We start from the raw sequence: 21,391 nt of genomic DNA on the forward strand, positions 1-21,391 counted from the left end.
CCATCACCTGCGCCAGGTGAAGGAGGGAACAACTTGGAAGCTATGTAGCTTGGAAGGAGATAGTTTATAGCCTAACGTTATTTATTTCAATTCAATTGTTAACTTATTTTCCTCCACCCATCCACCCAACCAACATCTAGAGGCCATTTCTCTGTGCCCAGCTGTGGGGACCCCGACCAGAGCACGCCAGATGTTACAGGCCCATTTGCCACACGCATGTGCCAAGGCAATGACACAGCAGCTGTCCTGTCCGCGCCGCACAGGCGCACCTTTAGAGTATGTAACTAGTTCATGTAACACTGATGTCACTCCTTGGCAAGAAGCCTCTGTTGTCTGAGGTAGTATAACATGCGCTACCGAACAGCCGGTGGCTGGCTGCTTTGTCTGCAATAAAGCATGTCCCATCGGCCTGCGGCTGCTCGGTCTTTGCCCAGTTCCCGCGTCCAAGGAGGTCCCGTCCCTAGCGAAGGAGCTGGGACCCAACAGCTGGCGTCCCCGAACAGGATTCTGGAGTAAGTGTCCTGTCTGCCCTGTTGGAGGACATGTGGCCTCTGACCGGACTATGGTATCAGGTAGAGGCGGTCCTGATGTCTTCGGCCCCCCTGGAGGATTGGGAGCAGGTCAAGGTAACGCCGGTGGCGTGGGAGAAGGCATTGTTACCCCTGATGGACCAGATCCCTAAAGAGCAGCGGCAGGCAGCCCTCGGAGAATTAGGAAAATAAAGCCGCGTAGCTCCTAGGGCTGTGGTATGATGGTGCAGATAACTTGCAGCTGTCTCTGACCGAATTGGAAAAGTTAGCCTCCATAACACACATCCCTCCTTGTGACGACCACTACAGATCAGTCACCATTGGGAGCTGGACAGGGAGGACACTCCCTGATGGACTGGTTAATGGCGGCATCTTGAAGCATTAGGCAGGACGCAGGAGAACTGCCAGAAATCTTGAGTAAATGAACTACGTATGTAGATTTAGAGCAAGTCATATGGGAACTGGGCATGAGACAAGCCATGTTTAATTTGAATACCCGAGGTCCTGTTGGTGAGTGTTTTACAACATGCATGAAAGACTTAATTCTTGCTGCAGTCCCTCCAGCAGTGTTGGGTTTGCTGGTGGCTATTCTGACCCCTTTGGTAGACTCCCGTATACATGAAGTTACTATGGCTATGGCCGGCTTGGCTGAGGTGGAAGTCAAGCAGCGAGAGAGGGGGTGGTGAGACCTGTGACTGTATAGAAGCCTGAGGTAAGTAAGGCAGTGCCTAGGACAGGGCCTGGGATCTGTGAAAGTGGTGGGACAAAGCCAGATGTTAAAGGCCCAATTGCCACATGCTTGTGCAAAGGCAATGACACAGCAGCTACTTGTGTCTTTGTCCAATTCCTAGTGTCCAAGGAGGTCCCGTCCCTAGCGAAGGAGCTGGGACCCAACACCAGTGGACAACACAGAGATGATTCACAGTGGAGTCACATTGCCATGACTCCCCAGCCTGTGTCCCTGAACCTCCTCCCTGGCCCCTGGAAATGAGGCAGATGCCTTGGCAGAGGGGGAAGAGGCAGTATGGACCTGGGGATGTGGGCAAGGGGCTGTGGCTTTCATCCCTAGTGGGGTCGGGGGGCTTCTGAAGGCCCCTCAGTACTCACCACTGGAGGTAGTTTCTGAGGTCTCCTGGGTGTAACCGACAGAAAGAGAGGGAACGAGAGGAGGTGGGGCTGTGGAGCAGGAATAAAGAGGCATGCAGGAGCACAGCGTTGGTATCCCCTGCGAGCTTGTTAGACATGCAGAGTCTCAGATCTTTCCCCCAGCTCTTGAATTAGTCTGCAATTTAGTAATTGCCAGATGGTTCATTGCATATTAAACTTGAGGAGTGCTATTACAGAGAACAGAATGAAGATCCAGTAGCTCTGCCAGGCACACAAGTCAGGAATGGGCCCAGAAGGTGGTGGTCTCATCTCTGATCACTTCCAGTTACAGGAAATGTATGACTTCTGTGACACTTCTAATCACCAGGAAGGTTTTTCTTGGTAGATGTCAAAATCTACTTTCCTGCCAGTTTCACAAACTGCCACCATGATCTCTTTTAAAATAGTTGAAGGCGAGAAATGTTCTTCCCTTAATCTATCTTCTTTGACTCCCTCCCTCCCAACCTTCCAGCTCTTGAGTCTATGCTTGATATTGTTGCTGAATGCCTGGGAACTCTACACTAAAAATAGCTGCTGGAACTGAAGATGAGATTCTAGAAGTGGGTGACATATGAGTATAGCAAGAAAATGGCTTTCCTGTATCTAGAAATTCTGCTAATGACTTCATTTTCTTCCTGAAAATCAGGCATTGGTCAGGATATCTACCAAATGCTGCATTTGTAGAAACCTATATCCAGCAAACAAGCCAATGCTGATAGTCCCAGGGCCTCGGGTCATTCACGGGTGACCACTGATGATGTCCTGAGCTCAGAGAGACCAAAAAGGGAGTCCTTGCTGGGGGGCTTGGGGGCTGGGCCCCCAAGTAGAGTCAGACTCCTGTTCCTCCCAGCCCTTTCTCCTAGGACCACATTCTTTTTTGTTTTCAATATATTTTTTTTATTGATTTCAGAGAGGAAGGGAGAGGGAGAGAGCGAGCGAGCTAGAAACCTCAATGATGAGAGAGAATCATTGATTTGCTGCCTCCTACATGCTCCACACTGGGATCGAGCCTGCAACCTGGGCATGTGTCCTGACCAGGAATCGAACCACAACCTCCTGGTTCAATAGGTCGATGCTCAACCACTGAGCCACGCCAGCCGGGCCCTAGGACCACGCTCTTTAGCAGACAGCTCTTCCCTTAGTGTGGCTGTCAGGGAAAACACCCAACCCCACCCGCTGCCTCTGATCTCAGCCTGCTCACTGTCCTCCTGCCTTTGGCTCCAAGCTCAGCCCACTGACAATTACTCCTGTCCCTTCAGTTTGGCCTCATGCTTGGCCACATGACTCGTGCCCGTGTGCTGTGGTGGAGAGTGCCTGACTGTTTTCCTGGTCTCTTAAAATTAGTAAGCAGTTTATCATGGCCCAGTCCGAGATCAGTTCTCCTCTGATTATTCAATCTCATGCCTTGTTAGGGAATGAATGTTTGTGGCTCCTCTCTTATGTCTCTCTCTCTGCCATGTGAGGATACAGAGAGAAGGTGGCTGTCTAAAGCCAGAAAGGGTGTCCTCAACAGAAATTAGCCAGCACCTTGATCTTGGACTTCTCCCTTCAAAACTGTGGGAAATAAGTGTCCATTGTTTAAGCCGTGGTATTTTGTTATATATCAGAGCTAAAACGACCGTTTATCCATCTTTGAGTCTGAAGGTGATGTGTCTACCAAGGCCTTCCCAACCCAACTTCCACTTGGACCATTTGTTTCAGTTGCATAGCCTTCAGGCCTCCTGACACCTATTCCATTTGGAGTGTTTTAAAGACATTCAATGATACCTATTTTACACTAGAGGCCCATGCACTGGGGGTGGGGTCTCTCAGCCCGACCTGTGCCCTGTTGCAGTCCGGGAGCCCTTGGGCGATGTCTGACTGATGGCTTAGGCCAGCTCCCTAAGAGGCTCCCGCCACCATCGCTGCACTCGCAGCCCTCAGTCCGGCTTGTGGTTGAGCGGAGCTCCCCCTGTGGGAGTGCACTGACCCCCAGGGGGCAGCTCCTGTGTTGAGTGTCTGCCCCCTGGTGGTCAGTGCGCATCATAGCACGTCATTCAGCTGTTAGGGTCAGTTTGCATATTACCCTTTTATTGTATAGGATTATTGTATAGGATGGCTCCTTAATCCAGGACTTACATTTAAATCACCTGGACTTGGCGAAGGTTCTTGTGTAAGGGCATAGAAACGTTATTTCTTTAATAGGACCTTTCCTCCTATCTTTCCTTTTGATTCAAACTGGCTTCCTCATCCTGACTCACCTGCCTCCTTCTTCTTGCATAATCACTCCCTTAAGCATCAAGCCTCAGGACAAGGAGGTTCTGATCAGCATCAGATAATCTTAGGAGCAAAGCCTTGGGTCTGCTGACCACAGAGACAAGAGTTTCAGTCAAAGTAAAGGTAACATCCAGGCTTCAGTTGTGTTTCAGCTCCAGGCCCAGAAAAGCGGTGAAACCAGACCGTGAAGCCACATCATGGCTGACATCAGAACCACGTGCACTGATCAACTACCCCTACCCTAGCACAGCCCAACCAGTAGACGACCACGACCCTAACTCCCTTAGTCACTGTGATTAGTGAATCCCCCGTAGAACCGGTTCCAGGAAGCCACTGTGGAGCCAGGCCTTTGAGCACGAGCTAACCTGTCTCTGGGCCTGGGCCACTTCCTGAAAATAAACGCTACGTTCTTTGCTGCAAATTCCCGTTTGTTTCTTATTGGCTTTGATGTGTGAAGGCAAATGAACCCCTTTTGTCCAGAAACACGTCCTTAGAGTTCAAATTGGCACAAGGTTTTGGGGAGAGAAAATGCTACAGCATCTTCAGTGTTGTCAGAGCCTCCTACAGGGTGCCAGCCCCAATTCCCGCCTGGGGCCAGAATCTCCCTCCCCCCCTCTGACCAAGCTCTCCAGTACCACGGAGAATTCCCTGCTTTGTAAAATTCCTTGAATTTGGGCTTTTCCCACAAGATGTTCCAGCGAACCCTTGTCTTGTGATGTTTACTCAAATAAGTTGGGGAACCCAGCATCCTCTCTCCCCCTTGAGGAGAAACACATCACATGTTAGTGTAGCAAAGACTGAGAAACCACGAGCAGATAAAACCTATTTGATTTTGTTTTGCTCTCATATCCCTTTTTAACACAGTGACTTCCATTAACATCCCTTGGACCCAATGAATCCATTAGCCAGCAAATGCCACACTGATGGTTAGAAAAGACTTGTGTATATTGTGTATATATTCTTGTCCAGTCCTTCATGTAACCGAAACCCATTCATGTGTCTGTGTGCCCCAGCCCCTCCCTCTCCTCCCAGCTTCTTCAGCCATTCCTCATAAGCTAGCTCTTTGGGTCTCCTCACCTCTCAGTCATTCTTATGGGGGAGTTCCAGGTTGTCTGTGTCCCTCTTAAGGTACTTCCCCAGGAGTGATCTGATGGCGGCTGGCTGGCAGGACTGTCCTTTTCTTTGGACACGAACCAGGAATCTATGTTCCCTTTTAAAATAGCAGCATAAAAAAAAAAAAAATCAGCATCACAGAGGTGAGGCCATTATCAAACACAGACCAAAGAAATGAGACCGCAGCTAATGATGTGAACTTAAAGGGCCTGTGCTTTCTCCACTCTCTTCCAGACCATTTCTGCTTCGAACAGGAGAGCCTGTGAGCAGGCAGTCTTCACATCCCTACACCACGGAGGATCTCATCAAACAGTGTAACTGCGGGGACCTCAGCTCCGTCATCTTCAGCCATCACAGCGCCCAGCCGAGGGCCCTTGTCCTCTGCCCAGCTCAGCAGGCATCTGAACACAAGAACAAAGACCGCCTGTGGACACCTGCACTTCCTGTACACAAAGGATTAAGGTCACGATGGGCTCTCAAAATAACATTGGGTAGAGATAGATGTTGAATGAGACGCTGCAGCTAGAAAACACATTCTTTATGAAACTTCAGAACTGAGAGGGGCATCTATTAAAGTTAATCCCAGGATCCTAGTCAAAGGACGCAGCTTCCGTGATTCCCATCAGGCCTCATGGCTGAGGCAGCAGGCAGCATGAATCAGCCTCGGGAGGGGAAGGCAGCCAAGTCTGAAAGCCTCCTGGCTTTGACATTTTTGAGAAATGATGGAGCAAACCTTTTCCTGCAGCTTTTAGCGGCTTCCAGGAACACGTGAGCATGATGCCACTCAAGTGTCCATGTGCTCCTTCAGGGGTGGGCATAGCAGCCGGGAAGGCTACCAGCATAGGGACGCAGACCCCATCCTGCAGCATTGCAGGGCCTGGCCAAGCTGTGCAGTGTGTTCACACAGGACAGTGCCACCTGTGGGCCATCAAGGGGAAGGACACAGAGGACTGCAGCCTCCCTGCAGGAGGGAGGTGGATGGGTATTTGTTATGTTTTTATTAACAAGCTTCCCGTGGGGCAAACCATGGCTTCTCCCCGACACCCCCCAGGTCATGTGGAAGTGGCAAGTGCCAGCTCAGCTTCTGAGATAAGGGAGTGTGTTGCCTCCACCCGCCAGAATCAGTGTCCTCATACAGGAGGGCACTGGGAAAAGAGAAAAAGGAGCTGGTGGGTGCGAGTGAAGCTGTCCAGGTCTGGGGACCCATCCTAAGGAAACGGGAGTGAAAATAAGAGGCGAAAAGGGCATGGCAGCACGGGGGAGAGGGAAAACGAAGGAAAGGCTGAAGCCAACCTCACCCCACAAGTGTCAAAAGACATAATGAGCTTTCTAGAGAGTCTACAGTGGTAGGTGTGGCACGCCAGGCACAGCAAGCAAGAGAAAAGGGAAAACAAGAAATTGACTACAGAAGCAACAGCAGAGTTTATGAGGTGATAATTCCCATGTACGTTCCTGGTAAATGGGGGAAATGGGGAGGAAGATCAGGGGCAATTGGGAAATTAAAAGTGGAAGCGGTAGAGAAAAGTTAACGCGGTGGGGGATTTGGAGATTATATAGGCAAATGGTGAGGCTGATGGAGCAGGTAGGGGACAGATGTCTAGGACATTTCTTTCCTGGGGCTCCTCCATGCCTGCCCTGCTCAGGGCCTGCGGGTGGTGTGGGATATAGGGAGTGTGTCTGCCACTGGGGAGTGAGGGCCGGCTGGCCAGGGAGGCGTGGTGCAGGTCTCAGGTCATGTCAGGCATTAAGAAGGTGGAGCAGAATGGCAGTGGACATCTCTGGGAGCCTGTGTGGGGTGGCTGGTACAGAGGGAGTGTTCTGCTGAAGGGAAGAGATTTGGGGAACGGGACACAAGGATCTTATATAAACGACATAATTAAAAAGAAGCTGCTAAAGGAGAAGATGAGGCTTTTGATTTGAAAACAAAAGGATATCATTTTAAGGGAATGGCTAAAAGAGGTAGATCTCTTATCCATAAAATGGAAACTGATGGCAGTGCCATAGAATCTAGGGGTTGTGGGAGGTCTCTGAGAGGCTGCTGGGGATAGGAGAGGCAGGCAGCATAGATACCTAAGTCTACGTGTGACTAAGGTAATGGTTAACCTGGTTAGATGCTGGCTAGAAGAGAAGGGGTGAGGAGGCCCAGGATTGGGAAGCCGATAGCCAATGGGCTGAGGAGAGAACCCAATGTGCCAGCCCCACCTATAGCCCCTATGTGGCAAGAACCACCCTGATTGTCACAATTTTGGTGTAAATACTGAAATTAGCCAACTCGTGTACTAGAATCAGGTGAAATATTTGGCAGGAGGGGAAAGGACATTGGAGAAAGCAAGAGGGGGAAATAGGAATTGGAGGAAATAATGAAAATTTAAGTGTATGGAATTTACAAAACAGTTGGATATTAATGGAATTTATAACACAGTTGAATGTTTATAGAAATTCCATGCATTTGGGAGTAGAATCGTAATTATTGATTCTAAAATATTAACTATGTAAAATTATTTTTATTAACAAAGCATGTGTGAATTAAAATAAATTAAAACTATGGGTGTGTTATGCCAAAATATGGTCTCCTTATATAAACACACTAGAGGCCCGGTGCACAAATTTGTGCATGGGTGGGGTCCCTTGGCTTGGCTGGCGATTGAGGCCTATAGCGGGGCCAGCCGGCAGGGGGGAGGGACCACGAGACGTTGGCTGGCTGGTCCCCCATCAGGGCCATGGCGGGGGGGGGGCGGCTGGTTGAGGGGAGGGGCCATGGAGGTTAGGTGGTGGGGGGAGGGGCTGCAGGAGGTTGACTGTGGGAGTGCACTGACCACCAGAGTGCAGCTCCTGTGTTGAGTGTTTGCCCCTTGGTGGTCAGTGCACATCATAGCGACTGGTCGGCCGGTTGTTCCGGTCATTTGGTTGTAATGGTCACGTAGGCTTTTATATATATAGATGGCATCAAACAGAATCATTGAAATGGAGTAGAAACACAGTTGTAAATAGCCCACTAGTCCTTTCAGTGCACTGCATGTAATGTCTGTCATTTGGGTTTCATAGAATGCTACTGCAGTTTGAGAAGCAGCACGCAGGAGACTCACTCCAAGAATGGCACATCACTTCCTCCTCCTCTTTGACTGCATCTTGACCCTCTTGGTTCATGATTTGATGCTCAAATTAAGCAACTTCATTCATAACTCTGTTGCCCCTAATTTTTTTTTTTTAATTCTCATTGATTTCAGGGAGAAAGGGAGAGGGAGAGATAGAAATGTCATTGATGAGAGAGAATCATTGTGGGGCGCGGCTACAGTGTTTTGGACTATAGGGATTGGAAGTGTGATCAGAGCCAGACTCCTCTGCCCCCACAGCCCTCCCTTTCTGCCTTTTCTCCTCTCACTTTTCATTTGGACTAATGAGAGGGCACAGTTCTCTCAGGGCCATGTGCAAGTCCCAGCTTGGAGGGCAGGGCCCTCCCAGCACAATTATAGCCAACAGCTGTAGTTGTAAGCTGGACCCTATGGTCCGAACACGTGGCCCCACGTGCCTGAGTGATAGAGTTCAGGTGCATGTAGTTGAGTGGGACTGAAACCCACAAGAATGTTGTAAACATCGTGATCATGCCCCTCCTTTGCATGTGGCATCTGCTATAAAATAAAGACACGGCTTGTGAGTGTTGTCGCTGGCTCTCAGAGAAGCAGCGTTCCACCGAGACCCAGCTTTCATTCTCTTGTCTGTCTTTTCTAAGCCTTTCAGCAGCCCCCACTCAGGTTCACCCTTGGCTGTGCGGGTGTGGCACAAATCATTGATCGACTGCCTCCTGCACACCCCACACTAGGGATGGAGCCCCCAACTTGGGCATGTGCCCTGACCGGGAATTGAACTTGACCTCCTGGTTCATAGGTGGATGCTCAAACACTGAGCCACACCAGCTGGACTGTCCTTAATTTTTTTCTCTTTATTTTGGTGGAGGTTCCTAAGGAACTCATCACTGCTCGGGAGATTGACAATTACTCCAGGAGCTCATCTACAAGTGGAATGAGAGGATGGGGGAGTGGGTGAAGGCCCTTTTGGAGGAGTTCTCCGACAAAGGCTTTTTCTTTGTCTTTGGAGCTGGTGAGTTGCTGGTTACCTCTGGTTAGGCCCTGCCTCTGGTGCTTCTCCCGTGCAGGGAATGCTCAGGTGGCCCCTGCGAGGAGTGAGATGACAGCTTGGACTTTTTGCAGTTGCAAAGTCAGCCATGCTGATTGTCCAGGGTGGCCGAACCGTTGCTGGGTGGGCTCTCTCACCGCAAGGGGCTCCTGACAACACTTTCCTGTTGGAAGGCATTCCTCTCTCTTCCTAACTCAGCACTGAGTCCCAGCTTCTTTCTGGCACCTTTCACTTTTAAAACTTCCACTAAAATGTGTCTGTCTTCTCTCTCCTACCTGACTCTGAGCCTCCTAAGTGTAAGGCCTGGGGCTGGTACATCAGCTATTACTAACCATTAACTATTATTAACTATGTACATTCAGACAGACTTGGAAAATTATTGCCTTTTGTGAGCTTTTAGAAATAATTCTCTCCTCTTCTCAAGGAGCCTCTGGGCTTAAGGACAGAAATACCAGAGGCTGAGAAGCATCGAATAGACTGTCCAACCTATGAGGGAAGGCGGTGGGTGAAGGGGTAAGAGAGCAACCAAAGAACTTGTATGCATGCATATGAGCATAGCCAACGGACACAGACAGCAGGGGGTGAGGGCATGTGCTGGGGGATGGGAGCGGCCAGGGAGAGGTTAATGGGGGAGAAAGGAGACTCAAAAAAGAATTTAAATTAAAAAAGAAAAGAAAGAAAGAAATACCAGAGGCTGGATGTGTGCAGAAGGAGCAGTTGCTGACCTAGGCTTTCTCCTTACAATTCTTCTATAATGTCATAAACATGGACAGGTCACCTCATTCGTTTTCTGTTGTTGTTGTTGTCGTTTGTGTGTGTGTGGTTTCTTGTTTGTTTGTTTTTTACCAGTAAAATGGGGACTTGGAGAAAAGCACCTTCACAGTGGCAGAGTGAGTGATGCAGCACAGTCTTCCAACCTCAAGTTCTGTAGCTCAGGCCTCCACCTGTCTCTTCCTTCTGTTCTCCTTTAGCTTTGGAGTGAGGGCTTGGCCCTTAGTTGTTCTCTGCTGGTTTTGGTGGGGGGGAGGGGGCTGTGGGCTTTTCCTCATCCATTGGACTGTGTGCTCCAGAAGGCAGTCTGGGCTGAGTCCCTTGGCCCTTCTCAGCCCTAGTCCCAGGCTGACTGACTGGACTGGAGTCTGACACTGCCCTTAGGGGTGCTGGAGAGGGCCCTGCCTTTGTGTGTGTGCCGTGCGCGCGCGCGCGCTGTGTGTGTGTGTGTGTGTGTGTGTCTGTGTGTGTGTGTTGCTGGTTGTCCTAGGCTCCGGGATTCTGTCTTTTAGTCCTGACACCTGTCCCTGAAGGAAGAGAGGTCAGGAATCAGTATTTTTTAAATATATATTTTTTATTGATTCAGAGGGGGAGGGAGAGAGAGATAGAGATAGAAACACCAATGATGAGGGAAAATCATTGATGGGCTGCCTCCTGCACAGCCCACACTGGGGATTGAGCCTGCAACCCAGGCATGTTCAGGAATCGAACAGTGACCCCCCTGGTTCATAGGTCGATGCTCAACCACTGAGCATACTGGCCGGGCAGGAATCAGTATTTTAAAAATATCTCCCTGAGGTTCGGATGCACAGTGAGGGCCGAGAGCAGGTGCTGTCATCACACTGTGCTGCTCACACTTCAGGGGAGGAAAAGAACAATGATTGACGGGTTTTCAGGTGGAGGCCAGGCTCACACCGACTCTTAGTTAATCCTCCAAACCAGCCTGTGAGCTGGGTGTTTCCTCTCCTTTACTGACAAGGAAATGAAAGGTCACATAGCTGATCAGAGCCAGGATACAGCCCGGACTTCTCCCTATTCCTCCTGACCTGGATGCGGGGGGTCAGTAGGCTGTGGGCCTTTGTCCTGTTCCTCTCTATTCCTGGTCTGTGAGTAGACTGCCTCCTGCACCCTGACACGTGCTGTCATTATGTGCAGTATGTTGAGTGTGTCACTGACATGTGAAGATGGGTAGCTTTGTCAGGTGCAAGAAAGGGTTTTCAAATGCTGCCCCCCCTCCCTCCTGTCTTGTTATGTATTTATTTTATATGTCTATGTCTTTTACAAATAAAATTTTATTGGAAATGTCTATATAAAACGAGGAAGAGTAGAGCTGCCCCAGTTTAGTCTGAAATCGGAACTTTTAGCCCTGCCCAGCTGATCAAGGCCTCCCTTCGCCCACCCTCACCCTGATCCCACCATGTGTCCAGGCCAGGGTCTCTCAGCTGTGGCACAGTTTCCTTATGGTCCTACTGGGCCTCTTAGTAGCTCGCAACCCAGAGGGTCTTCCTAGAAGTTGGGTGGGGCCGACATGAAGCAGACGTCATTGTTCCTCACCTGGTTTAGGGTAGCTTGATGGCCTGGGTCTTTCCTTCCTTGCCAGAGACCTTCTTGTGGGTTCACTCAGCCATTTCCTGGGCCCAGAGATCTTTGAGGGTCTCATGGAAAAGAGAATGGTGTGATGACCCTTAGGATCCATGTCCACCACCTCTGCACCCCCTGTATTGCAGGGGCAGGAGGGCTAACCGTTTCCAGATTCCCTTGCTGCCATAACTAAGATTCTCATAGTGAGATTTATGTTTGTGAGGCTGGAGGGCTGAGGGGGGCAGAAGAGCTTTCTCTTCAGTGGTGGTGGCAGTTATGAGCAGGGTCCAGCAGAGCCAGGTTTGTGCGGGGGCCAAGCTCTATACCCCACTGTGTAGTCAGCTGCGCACCAGCCTGGTATACTGGTGAGTTGTATGGTTTCCTGCCGCTTTCTGACCTTGGATTGCAGCTGCTGGGGAGCCTACTGTCAACCCCTGACTTCAGCAGCTGCAGCCATTCCCAAAGCTTAGTGAGCACCTGTTCCTGCTTGAAACACCAAGAGTGGCTTCTGACTTCTGCACTGAACTCAGAGGAGTACAAGAGGCGCTCCCTGCTGCTCTGTGACTTGAGTCTGCTTTTTGCTTTGATAGGAATGGGCATGAGGGAGAGGAGGTAAATGGGAGGACTGGATCACTATGACTGACCCCGTTCTTCCACCTGGTGGCACTTGGACAGTGTTCACAGGTTCACCCTAAAGCAGAAGGGAAAATTCCTGGGCACTGGCCAGGACCACCTGCACTTTGGTGAAAGCACAGGCTCTTCCAAGGGTTGTAATATAGCCATGGGGAGTGCGGGAACTGGCGCCGTGGGCCAGGATCTTATCATCCGGCTCATTTGCTTCCAGTTGTCATGGTCACAGCATCAACCTCCCATGATGAAGGCTCTGAGCCTTTGTCTGGCCTAGAATCTGGTCTTCATCATCACCCGGGGCCATGTGACTGAAGTGCATACCAGGCCTTTCATATTTGTGTGATGAGGAAGGGAGCCTGTGTGGGTAAGGAAGTGCTGAGTTCTGGCTGCCCGCGGGGGCAGGGAGTGGTGTCCCCCAGGTCACTAAGGGGCAGTTTCCTAGATTTCATTTGGGGAAGAGGGAGCAAGTTGAAGAGGTGGGAACTGAACCCACTGTTTTCACATCAAAGCTTGAATTACCAACAGAAAGAAAAACTCAAACACTTTATTTTAGATTATAAGAAAAGTAAAAAGCCACACTTACTACCATTAAATCAGATCAGAAGTAATGCTGTTTTGCTAACATATAAATTACGCAGACTCTTCCCTACAAAGAGCCCTGGCCTGCTTCCTTTTCAGCACCGAGCGGCCCCTTTCACTCATTCAGCTGGCAGAGCAAAGCCGAGCCCTTGGCAATCCAGTAATCTTTGGACCTCTCGGAGGGTAAAAGGATGGTCACCACAAAGTTGGTTGAATGACCTAGTGAAGGATACAGGAGAAAGCGTGGTCATTACTTAAAGACTAATCCCTTAATACAAATAGTACGGCACTAGGAGTCAAGGTAACTGGGTGTTCCAGAGTCTGGATTTTGTTGACAGCATCCCTGTGGTGATTTTATTCACCGTTTAAAATATATTTTTATTGATTTCAGAGATGAAGGGAGAGGGAGAGAGAGACACATCAATGATGAGAATCATTGATCGGCTGCCTCCTGCATGCCCCACACTGGGGATCGAGCCCACAACCTGGGCATGTACCTGACCGGGAATTGAACCCTGACCTCCTGGCTCATAGGTCGACACTTAACCACTGAGCTACGCTGGCCAGCCAGGCATCTCCTAGCTTCTTCTTATTCTTATTCTTTTTTAAAATATATTTTTATTGATTTGAGAGAGGAACAGAGAGGGAGAGAGAGATAGAAATATCAATGATGACAGAGAATCATTGATTGGCTGCCTCCTGCATGCCCCCTACTGAGGATCGAGCCCACAATCCTGGGCATGTGCCCTTGACCAGAATTGAACCTGGGACTCTGGTCCGCAGGCTGATGTTCTATCCCAGGGGTGGGCAAACTTTTTGACTCAAGGGCCACAATGGGTTCTTAAACTGGACCGGAGGGCCGGGACAAAAGCATGGATGGAGTGTTTGTGTGAACTAATATAAATTCAAAGTAAACATCATTACATAAAAGGGTACGGTCTTTTTTTTTTTTTTAGTTTTATTCATTTCAAACGGACCGGATCCGGCCTGCGGGCCGTAGTTTGCCCACGGCTGTTCTATCCACTGAGCCAAACCAGCTAGGGCTCCTAGCTTCTTAATACTTTTTAGATTTATAATAGGAGTGGGAGATCATGCAGGTGATAGGGGTGTCTATTTTAGTTCTATTCTGTATGTTACCCTTACATAACATACTTTAACTGAATATTTTATTAGAAAAATAAGTGTCAGTATCTATATTCTCTATTCAAAAGGGAAGCATTTTTTTTTTAGTTCTTTCTGCCCTGCTTCATCTCCCATATTTCTATCATTTGGTAATTTAGTTCTAAATTATTATTAAAATCATTTTTATGGTCAAGCTTTGAAAGATTTAAGTGTGTGTATGTGTGTGTGTTAAATAGAGGGCCAGTGGTTATTAATTTAGAGCCTTTGTATGTCTAAGATTGTCTTTATCACACTTTCTCTTTTGGATGATAAATTTGCTTGTATTTCCAATTTTGGTTCAAAGTTGTATTTTCTCCGGCCTTTGAAGATGTTTCTCTATTATCTTTTCATATGCATTGTGGATCATGAGAGTTGTCTATCAATCTGATTCTCTGGAATTTTAATTTCAGCAGGTTAATATGTTTTACCTCTTGCTTTGAGGATTTTATCTCTGATAGTCTTTTTAAAAAATATGTTTTTATTAATTTCAGAGAGAAGAAAGGAGAGGGAGAGAGAGAGAGAGAAATATCAATGAGAGAATCATTGATCAGCTGCCTCCAGCACGCCTCCTACTGGGGATCTAGCCCGCAATCCTGGCATGTGCCCTGACCTGGAATCGAACAGTGAGCTCCTGGTTCATAGGTGAACACTCAACCACTGAGTACACCGGCCGGACATCTCTGATAGTCTTAAGTATCACTCTGATATACCTAAGTTACTTTTAAAAATTTGATTATTTGTTTATTTGTGTTTTAAAAAATTCTCCCTAACAGACTTTGTGAGATCTCTTAATATGAGATCTCAAGTGTTTCTTCTTTTCTGGGCAATGATTGGCCATTATTTTAAAAAATATTATCACTCTTCATTTTCTCTACTTTCTCCCAGATTGCCTACTAGATCAATGTTGGGAATGTCGGCTTTTCCCACAGTGTTCCTTTTTTAAAAAATTGCATTGTGAATTTTGAGGGATTTCCTCAGCTCATCCTCCTTGCTTACCCTTCGCTGTCTTCATTCAGTTCTTCAGCTTATCTGTTCAGAGAGCTCTCTTTCTGTCTGGTTCCTTTCTTCAGGGCCGTATCTCAGTTTCAGGTCTACTCAGATTTCCATTTTTGCAGCCTGACATTCCATTTAATAATTTATTTTAAAATCTCTTTGATGAGTCTCAGTGGATTTGGTGAGAGATTTTTAGTGCCGACTCACGCCATCATTGAAAAATTAGAAGTCACTGCTCAATAAACTATCTTCTACTCATTAGACTAATAGAAGCAATCATCGGTTTTAAAATATCCAATCATACTCCATATTAAAATAAACAGAGTTTACAGCATTTGTAAATTTGTATAAGTGGGCCTCATTTTAAGCCTAGCTAGTTGGACCAAGGGAGAGCTTAGTGTTTGGACTTCGACTGTAGTTTGCATTTGGTCATTATTAGTACCAGGGTCAGAGCATCCTTACCTGTGGTTGAGAGTGTTCCTGCCCGGGCCCCTGTTTTATAAAGTGGGGACTGATAAAGTCCTGGGCTTGGGTCGTAATTTTGTTGAGGTTCAAAATGCACCACAGGCAGCACTGGGTTCATCTGTCCGGGCAATGCATCTTCTATCACCATCGCTTTATCGTCCCACCGGAAAGCATCCATGAACATCCCATGAACGAGAACACCATCCTCAGGAGAGGGCAACTGAAACACACCCAGAAGTTTACAGGTGAGAAGAGGAGAAGGCGGTTAGTAGCTGTGGCCCCACATCCTCCTCAGTTAATTCTGAGAACCAGATTGCTGCTGTTCCTCATATTCTCGTGAGGAGAATACTGTCGAGAGGCTCCGACAGGTAAAATAACTTGCTTTTTTAGCTTGACACCAAACCGCATACTCCATCAACATGTCTGATAGGCGATACCCCTGGGAAACCCTTCATGTGCTTCAGAACCCTTCATGATGTTAAGACTTTTCCCTCCTCATGGGAAGCAGGTAGGATAAGAGGGCTGTGATGACCATCAGTTATTTGTCAGCAAGGTCTTTCAAGGCTATGGGAGCAGATCTGAGTAGAGTGGATGCTGATAGAATTTCCCAGGAACAGTTCCTACTAATACCATGATATTTTAAGGCAGGTTTAGTTAGCAAAAGCCATTCACCCCAACTCCACTGATTGATTAGTGCCGTGGTTGGCAAACTGCGGCTCGCGAGCCACATGCAGCTTTTTGGCCCCTTGAGTGTGGCTCTTCCTAAGCCTTAGGAGTATCCTAATTAAGTTAACAACAATGTACCTACCTATATACTTTAAGTTAAAAAAATTTGGCTCTCAAAAGAAATTTCAATCATTGTACTGTTGATATTTGGCTCTGTTGACTAATGAGTTTGCCGACCACTGGGTTAGTGGATACGTTATTGGCAAGAGCAATCTGGAGCAAATTTTTGAATTCATGACACATATAAGGCCCACTGGGGTGAACCGAGTCAGAGGCTTTGAGTCAGAGGCTCCCTTTCCCCCTAAATATCTCCATGCCTCTACGCTGGGTAGCTCAGCTTGGCAGCGTTGGTTCACACCCCTGGTTGCATACAGGAATCACCAGGGGAGCTTTATAAAACATCGATGCCCAATGTTTTGGGGTGATCCTCATCTAACTGAGATGTGGCCTGGGCATTGGAACATAGCACTACAGGTGATTTTAACCTGCAGTCAAGGTTGAGAATCACTAACATGCTAGAGCCGTGGTTCTCAAAGGTTAGCGGGCTAAGACCCCCATGGAGGACATGTTAAAATATACAGATTTCTGAGTCAGTGGGCCTGGAAGGAGTCCTTGGAGTTTGCATTTCTAATAAGTTCCCAGGCGATGCTGCTGCTGCTGGTCTGGGAACCCCACTTTGAGACCCTCTCTCGGAAGCTTGTAAACTGTGTGAGCAAAGAGTTTAAACAGCCCTTCGCGCATGCCTATTCGTGTTAGGGGCAGAAATAGAATATAGGGGACTAGCTGTTACAAGAAATAAAGGAAGAATATTCATCATGCTCTGTTACCATGACTGTTTTGTTCTGATTAGAGAAAGCACATTCTAACCTGGCTGGGAGTTGTACGCCCTGGGATATGGGCTCTAACACCAGAATGCAGTCCATCCTCCTGTTTTGAGAACTGCCATCATCATGGAAAGATTTACAACCTCGTGGCTGAAACAACCTAGTCCTGGAGGCACCTGCTCTTTACAACCCCAGCCCCTACTGCCTGTTATCTGGTCCCGGGGCACCCAGAGGCACCCGCCCTCTGTGATGTCCCCCCCCCCACTTCTGCCCCCCCAACCCCCCGCCGGCCCCAGCCTGCAGACTTGTAACCTGTAATTATACCGTGCTGACTTTCCCATGGCTGTCATTCCTACTTTCCCACGTAATCTTTGTCCTTCCATCCAATATAAGCAGCTGGCTTATGGGGAGGGCAGAGCAGATTTCTGTGGGTGACCTGCTGCTCTCCCCTACTGCGGGCAGTATTGGAATAAACGCTCCTCATATATGATTCAACCCTGTCTCTGCTTAATTGGCTGAAGTAGTGACAGGCAGCCTGGACCCCTTGTAACAGGCAGTCCGGATACATTAGTTCTTCAATTACTAATTGAAACCAGTGTATCACTTCTGCTAAGAGACAGCTGGATGAATGATGCAGATAATTCATCTTATGATGATATTTATTGTGTGGGTCACATGACATCTGCAGTTTTGTTTACACTGCACTACAATTCTGAAGATGGTGGCATCAGCCCCATTTTACAAACACTGAGGTGCAGATATAATAGTAATGGCTTTAGCACACACAGCTGGAGAGGGTGTGGGAACCAGGCCAGGGTTCCCGGATAGTCATGAACAATGGGAGTGACAGGCCTTGTTGTCAATATACCTACGTGTGCAGGAGAGACTAGAGAGCTCAGACGGAGCTGACAGCTGATACTGCTACCAATCAAGGCTAAGAGCTCATAGAGAGCTCAGATAAAGCTACCATGTTAACCAGCCAGTGTGCTGGGCAGGGGAGCTCAGGTGCTGCTACGATGTGAGTCTAGCGGGTAGTGTGTGGCTGCTCCGATAATAGCTGTGGGTACAGAGACTGATGCTGCTTTATGGGAAAGATACGTATTCACTAGCCAGCGTCTGGCTGCCTGTCTGTATGGACTTTGCTATAAAGGACTATCTTGTCTGATGAGTTATGGCCACTGGCTTCTGCAATAAAGACTCATTCTTACACCCACAACCTCTCATGGCTTCTCGGTCTAAGACCCGGTGTCCAAGGAGGTCCAGCCCCAGGCAGAGGGGCTGAGACCCAACACCTGTAACTAGTGAGCAGAGGATAAAGGAGGAACTTGGACTAAGTTCCCAACAGTTAGAACAGTGGGCAGAGCTCAAGAACGGACCAGCCTGGCGTAGTCGGGAAGAATTGAGAAGAATATATGGACTTGGAACAACTCAGAGCAGCAGTGCCAAGCAGTGCTCTTGCTGGCCCTGACAGAGGGGAAGAGTCAGAATTTAAATTTAGGCCTGCCTGATCCTGAAACTCCTGCTTTTAACCTCTTGATGTATTTTCCCCACAAGAAGAAAGTTACTGTAGATGTCTGTGACATTGAGATTTATAAAAAAAATATATGTTTGGTCATTCAGATAAGCAAAATATTATATATACAGTGGGGCCTTGACTTACGAGTTTAATTCATTCCGAGACCGAGCTGGTTAAGGAGCTCGTTAACTCAAATTACTCTATCAACTCAATGCAAAAAATCGGCCGAGAGACAGCTGGTATCTCAAAAAACTCGTTAGTCAGGACACTCATAAGTCAAGGCCCCACTGTGTGTGTGTGTGTGTGTGTGTGTGTGTGTGTATGTGTGTGTGTGTGTGTATATATTTATATATATATATATATATATATATATATATATATATATATATATATTTGGTCTTCTTCCATGATTCTTTCTTTACTTTTTTTAATCCTCACCTGAGAATCTTTTTTCCATTGAATTTTTGAAAGAGTAGAAGGGAGGAAAGAGAGATAGGGAAAGAGAGAGAGAGAGAGAAGCATCAATTAGCTCCCTCCCACAGGTGCTCCTCCTGGGGCTGAGGAACCTGCAACCGAGGCACATGCCCTTGACTGGGAATCGAACCCGCGACTCTAACCACTGAGCAGCCAGCCAGGGCCTTCTGTGGCTTTGACTCACAACTCCCGTAATCCTTGGAATTTCCTGAATGTTGAAAGTGACAGTGGTGTCTTTCGTTATGTTAATGAGATGGGTCTGGGCAGCACCTAAAGATGTGGGCTGGAGCTTTCAGTGTATCCCCCCACAGCACCTCTGGGAGGGAGACTGAGTTCAGTCTCCGATGGCCAGTGATCCAATCAACCATGACTATGTAATGAAGCCTCCACAAACCCCCACAGGACTGGGTTCGGAGAGCTTCAGGGTGGACAGGTGGAGATGTGGGGAGAATGGCACGCTTGGTGGGCATAGACGCTCTGTGCCCTTCCCCTGTACCTTACCCTAGGCATCGCTTCCGTCTCGCTGTTCTGAGTTATATCCTTGTAAAAGTAACTAGTTAAGTAAAAAGTTTCGCTTGGCCGGTGTGGCTCACTGGTTGAGCATCGACCCATGCACCAAGAGGTTGCTGGTTTGATTCCCTATAAGGGCACCCAGTTTGCAGGCTTGATCCCCAGCGGGGGGCGTGCAAGAGGCAGCCAGTCGATGTTTCTCTCTCATCGATGTTTCTATCTCTCTCTCCCTTCCTCTCTCTCTAAAAATCAATAAAACATATTAAAAATAACGTTTCTCTGAGTTCTTTGAGCCACTCTAGCAAATTGATTGAAGCCCAGATGGAGTCATGGGAACCTCTGACATAGAGCCAGTGGGTCAGAAGCACAGGTGACAATGTGGGCTTGACACTGGCATTTGAAATGGGGGTGGTGGGGAGCAATCTTGCAGGACTGAACTCTTAACCCGTGGGGTCAGATGCTATCTCTGGGTAGCGTCAGAATTGAGCTGAATTGTAGGTCTCCCAGCTGGTGTTTGAGAACTGCTTGCTGGTGTAGGCACCACCTCTACCTCCTCCCCCTGTCCCACATTGGGTTCAGATCTAGTCACTGCTAATTGGGGAGCTTGATTTGGGGGGTATGAGCCCCATCCTGCCCCTTTTGCTCTCACATATGGGAGGCAGGGGAGGTTGGCAGAGATACTGAATGACCGTGAGACAGATGCTGCTTTGCTATCACAACAGTCAGGGAGACAATACCTGCAGGTCCATGGGTAGTTCTTCTCCAAACTTCACCGTCTTGGCAGCTTCTATAACTGCGGCTTGATCCCGATAGACAGGAATTACGTTGTACTTGAAACTCAGCTCATCTATAGGCAAATTGTATTTCCGAGCATGATTTTGCAGAGTTCCTGTAAATAGAAAAAATCAGAAAAATGGCTCCTCTGACCAAGATCACTGCTGTCCAAACACAGCCCCCACTTGCCCCCAACCAGGCTGCTCTAGCATTAGAGAGCTTCCTCTCCACGGAGAAGGGGCAACCATTGGCACCTTATTCTGAATTAGTTCGAGGAGACAGGAAGTCTGTGGATGATGCTGGGAGGGGCGGGGCCAACACGTGTATTGTGGTCATGGCTGGGAAGAGAGGGAAGGAGACTAAGTCTGAAGTGCACTGCTCTGCCCTGGAGGGAGACAAACCAGTGAAGGAGTTCCAGAACCCAGTCTCCCCAACTTGACAGTCCTATTCAGCTGTCTTGTATGGGCTGTTTACTGGGGATTCAGGAGGAGAGAGGAAAAGGGTTCAGCTGATTAGCATCTAGCAGCCCAGTGGCCCTGGCCCACTCTGGGGCTCTCTAGCAGGAATCCCTGAAATAACACCCCGCCGCCCCCTGGGCTGAAGGAAGGACATCAAGAGTATTTTTTAGTCAGCTATCAAGAAAAAATAAAATTTTTCTTAAAAGAGCTTTAGAGGGAGGGAAGCTGCTTAGACTTGGAGCTGGAGCAGCTGAAGGGCGTGTGGTGCCCTGGAGCATGGGTTGCATGGGGATCTGGGGCTCATTGTGTGTGTCCACAGGGGCAGCGGTGTTTGCATCACCCGACAAGGGCAGGGGTTAGGGAACATCTGCTGTTTCTGTCATCCTTTTCCCTGGCAAACCAGGAAGAGCTGGGCCTCACTAGACTTCCCTATAAGTCAACAGCCTCATGGTGAGGCCAGTCTCGGCCATGCCATCTTGCCCATCTTAGAGGCCCGGGCCAGAGCACACCATGCCTTCCTGGGGGGCGTCTGTGGGGAAAGCACTCGTACCTGTTAGAAATCCTTGAGGGAAGAAGAACCCGGAGATCCAGAAGGACTTAGGCTGCCCTCGTTTGAGCCACAGCTGAAGGAGACACATTACACCAAAATGTACTGTTTTCCTGAGACGGAGTTTGTCATTTAAATCAAAGTCAGATTCTGGAGGGCCTCTCAGGAGGCAGAATCTAAAGCAGTCCTGGGTGAGCCACCAG

At 48.3% G+C, this 21,391-nt stretch overlaps 2 protein-coding genes across 2 annotated transcripts in view; one reads left to right on the forward strand and one right to left on the reverse strand.

The window, feature by feature from the left end:
- The first annotated feature begins 562 nt into the window (after window positions 1–562).
- Window positions 563–10,161, forward strand: TRABD2A (TraB domain containing 2A). Its single transcript, XM_036335504.1, is given in 8 exon segments — window positions 563–626; window positions 4,965–5,035; window positions 5,038–5,089; window positions 5,092–5,239; window positions 5,241–5,490; window positions 9,000–9,039; window positions 9,042–9,143; window positions 10,151–10,161. Coding segments are annotated over 8 exon segments (738 nt in total).
- A 2,628-nt stretch (window positions 10,162–12,789) lies between these two features.
- Window positions 12,790–21,391, reverse strand: part of DNAH6 (dynein axonemal heavy chain 6) — a 223,692-nt gene continuing 215,090 nt past the window's right edge. Inside the window, exons 73-76 of the mRNA XM_036335492.1 lie at window positions 21,192–21,264; window positions 20,147–20,298; window positions 15,357–15,579; window positions 12,790–12,959 (exon numbers count right to left, since the gene is read on the reverse strand). Coding sequence (XP_036191385.1) covers window positions 12,856–12,959; window positions 15,357–15,579; window positions 20,147–20,298; window positions 21,192–21,264 — 552 coding nt within the window. The 3' untranslated portion in view covers window positions 12,790–12,855. The remainder of the gene's footprint in view (window positions 12,960–15,356; window positions 15,580–20,146; window positions 20,299–21,191; window positions 21,265–21,391) is intronic.

Source organism: Myotis myotis, unplaced genomic scaffold (genome assembly GCF_014108235.1).
Source record: "Myotis myotis isolate mMyoMyo1 unplaced genomic scaffold, mMyoMyo1.p scaffold_m19_p_14, whole genome shotgun sequence".
Lineage (NCBI taxonomy): Eukaryota > Metazoa > Chordata > Mammalia > Chiroptera > Vespertilionidae > Myotis > Myotis myotis.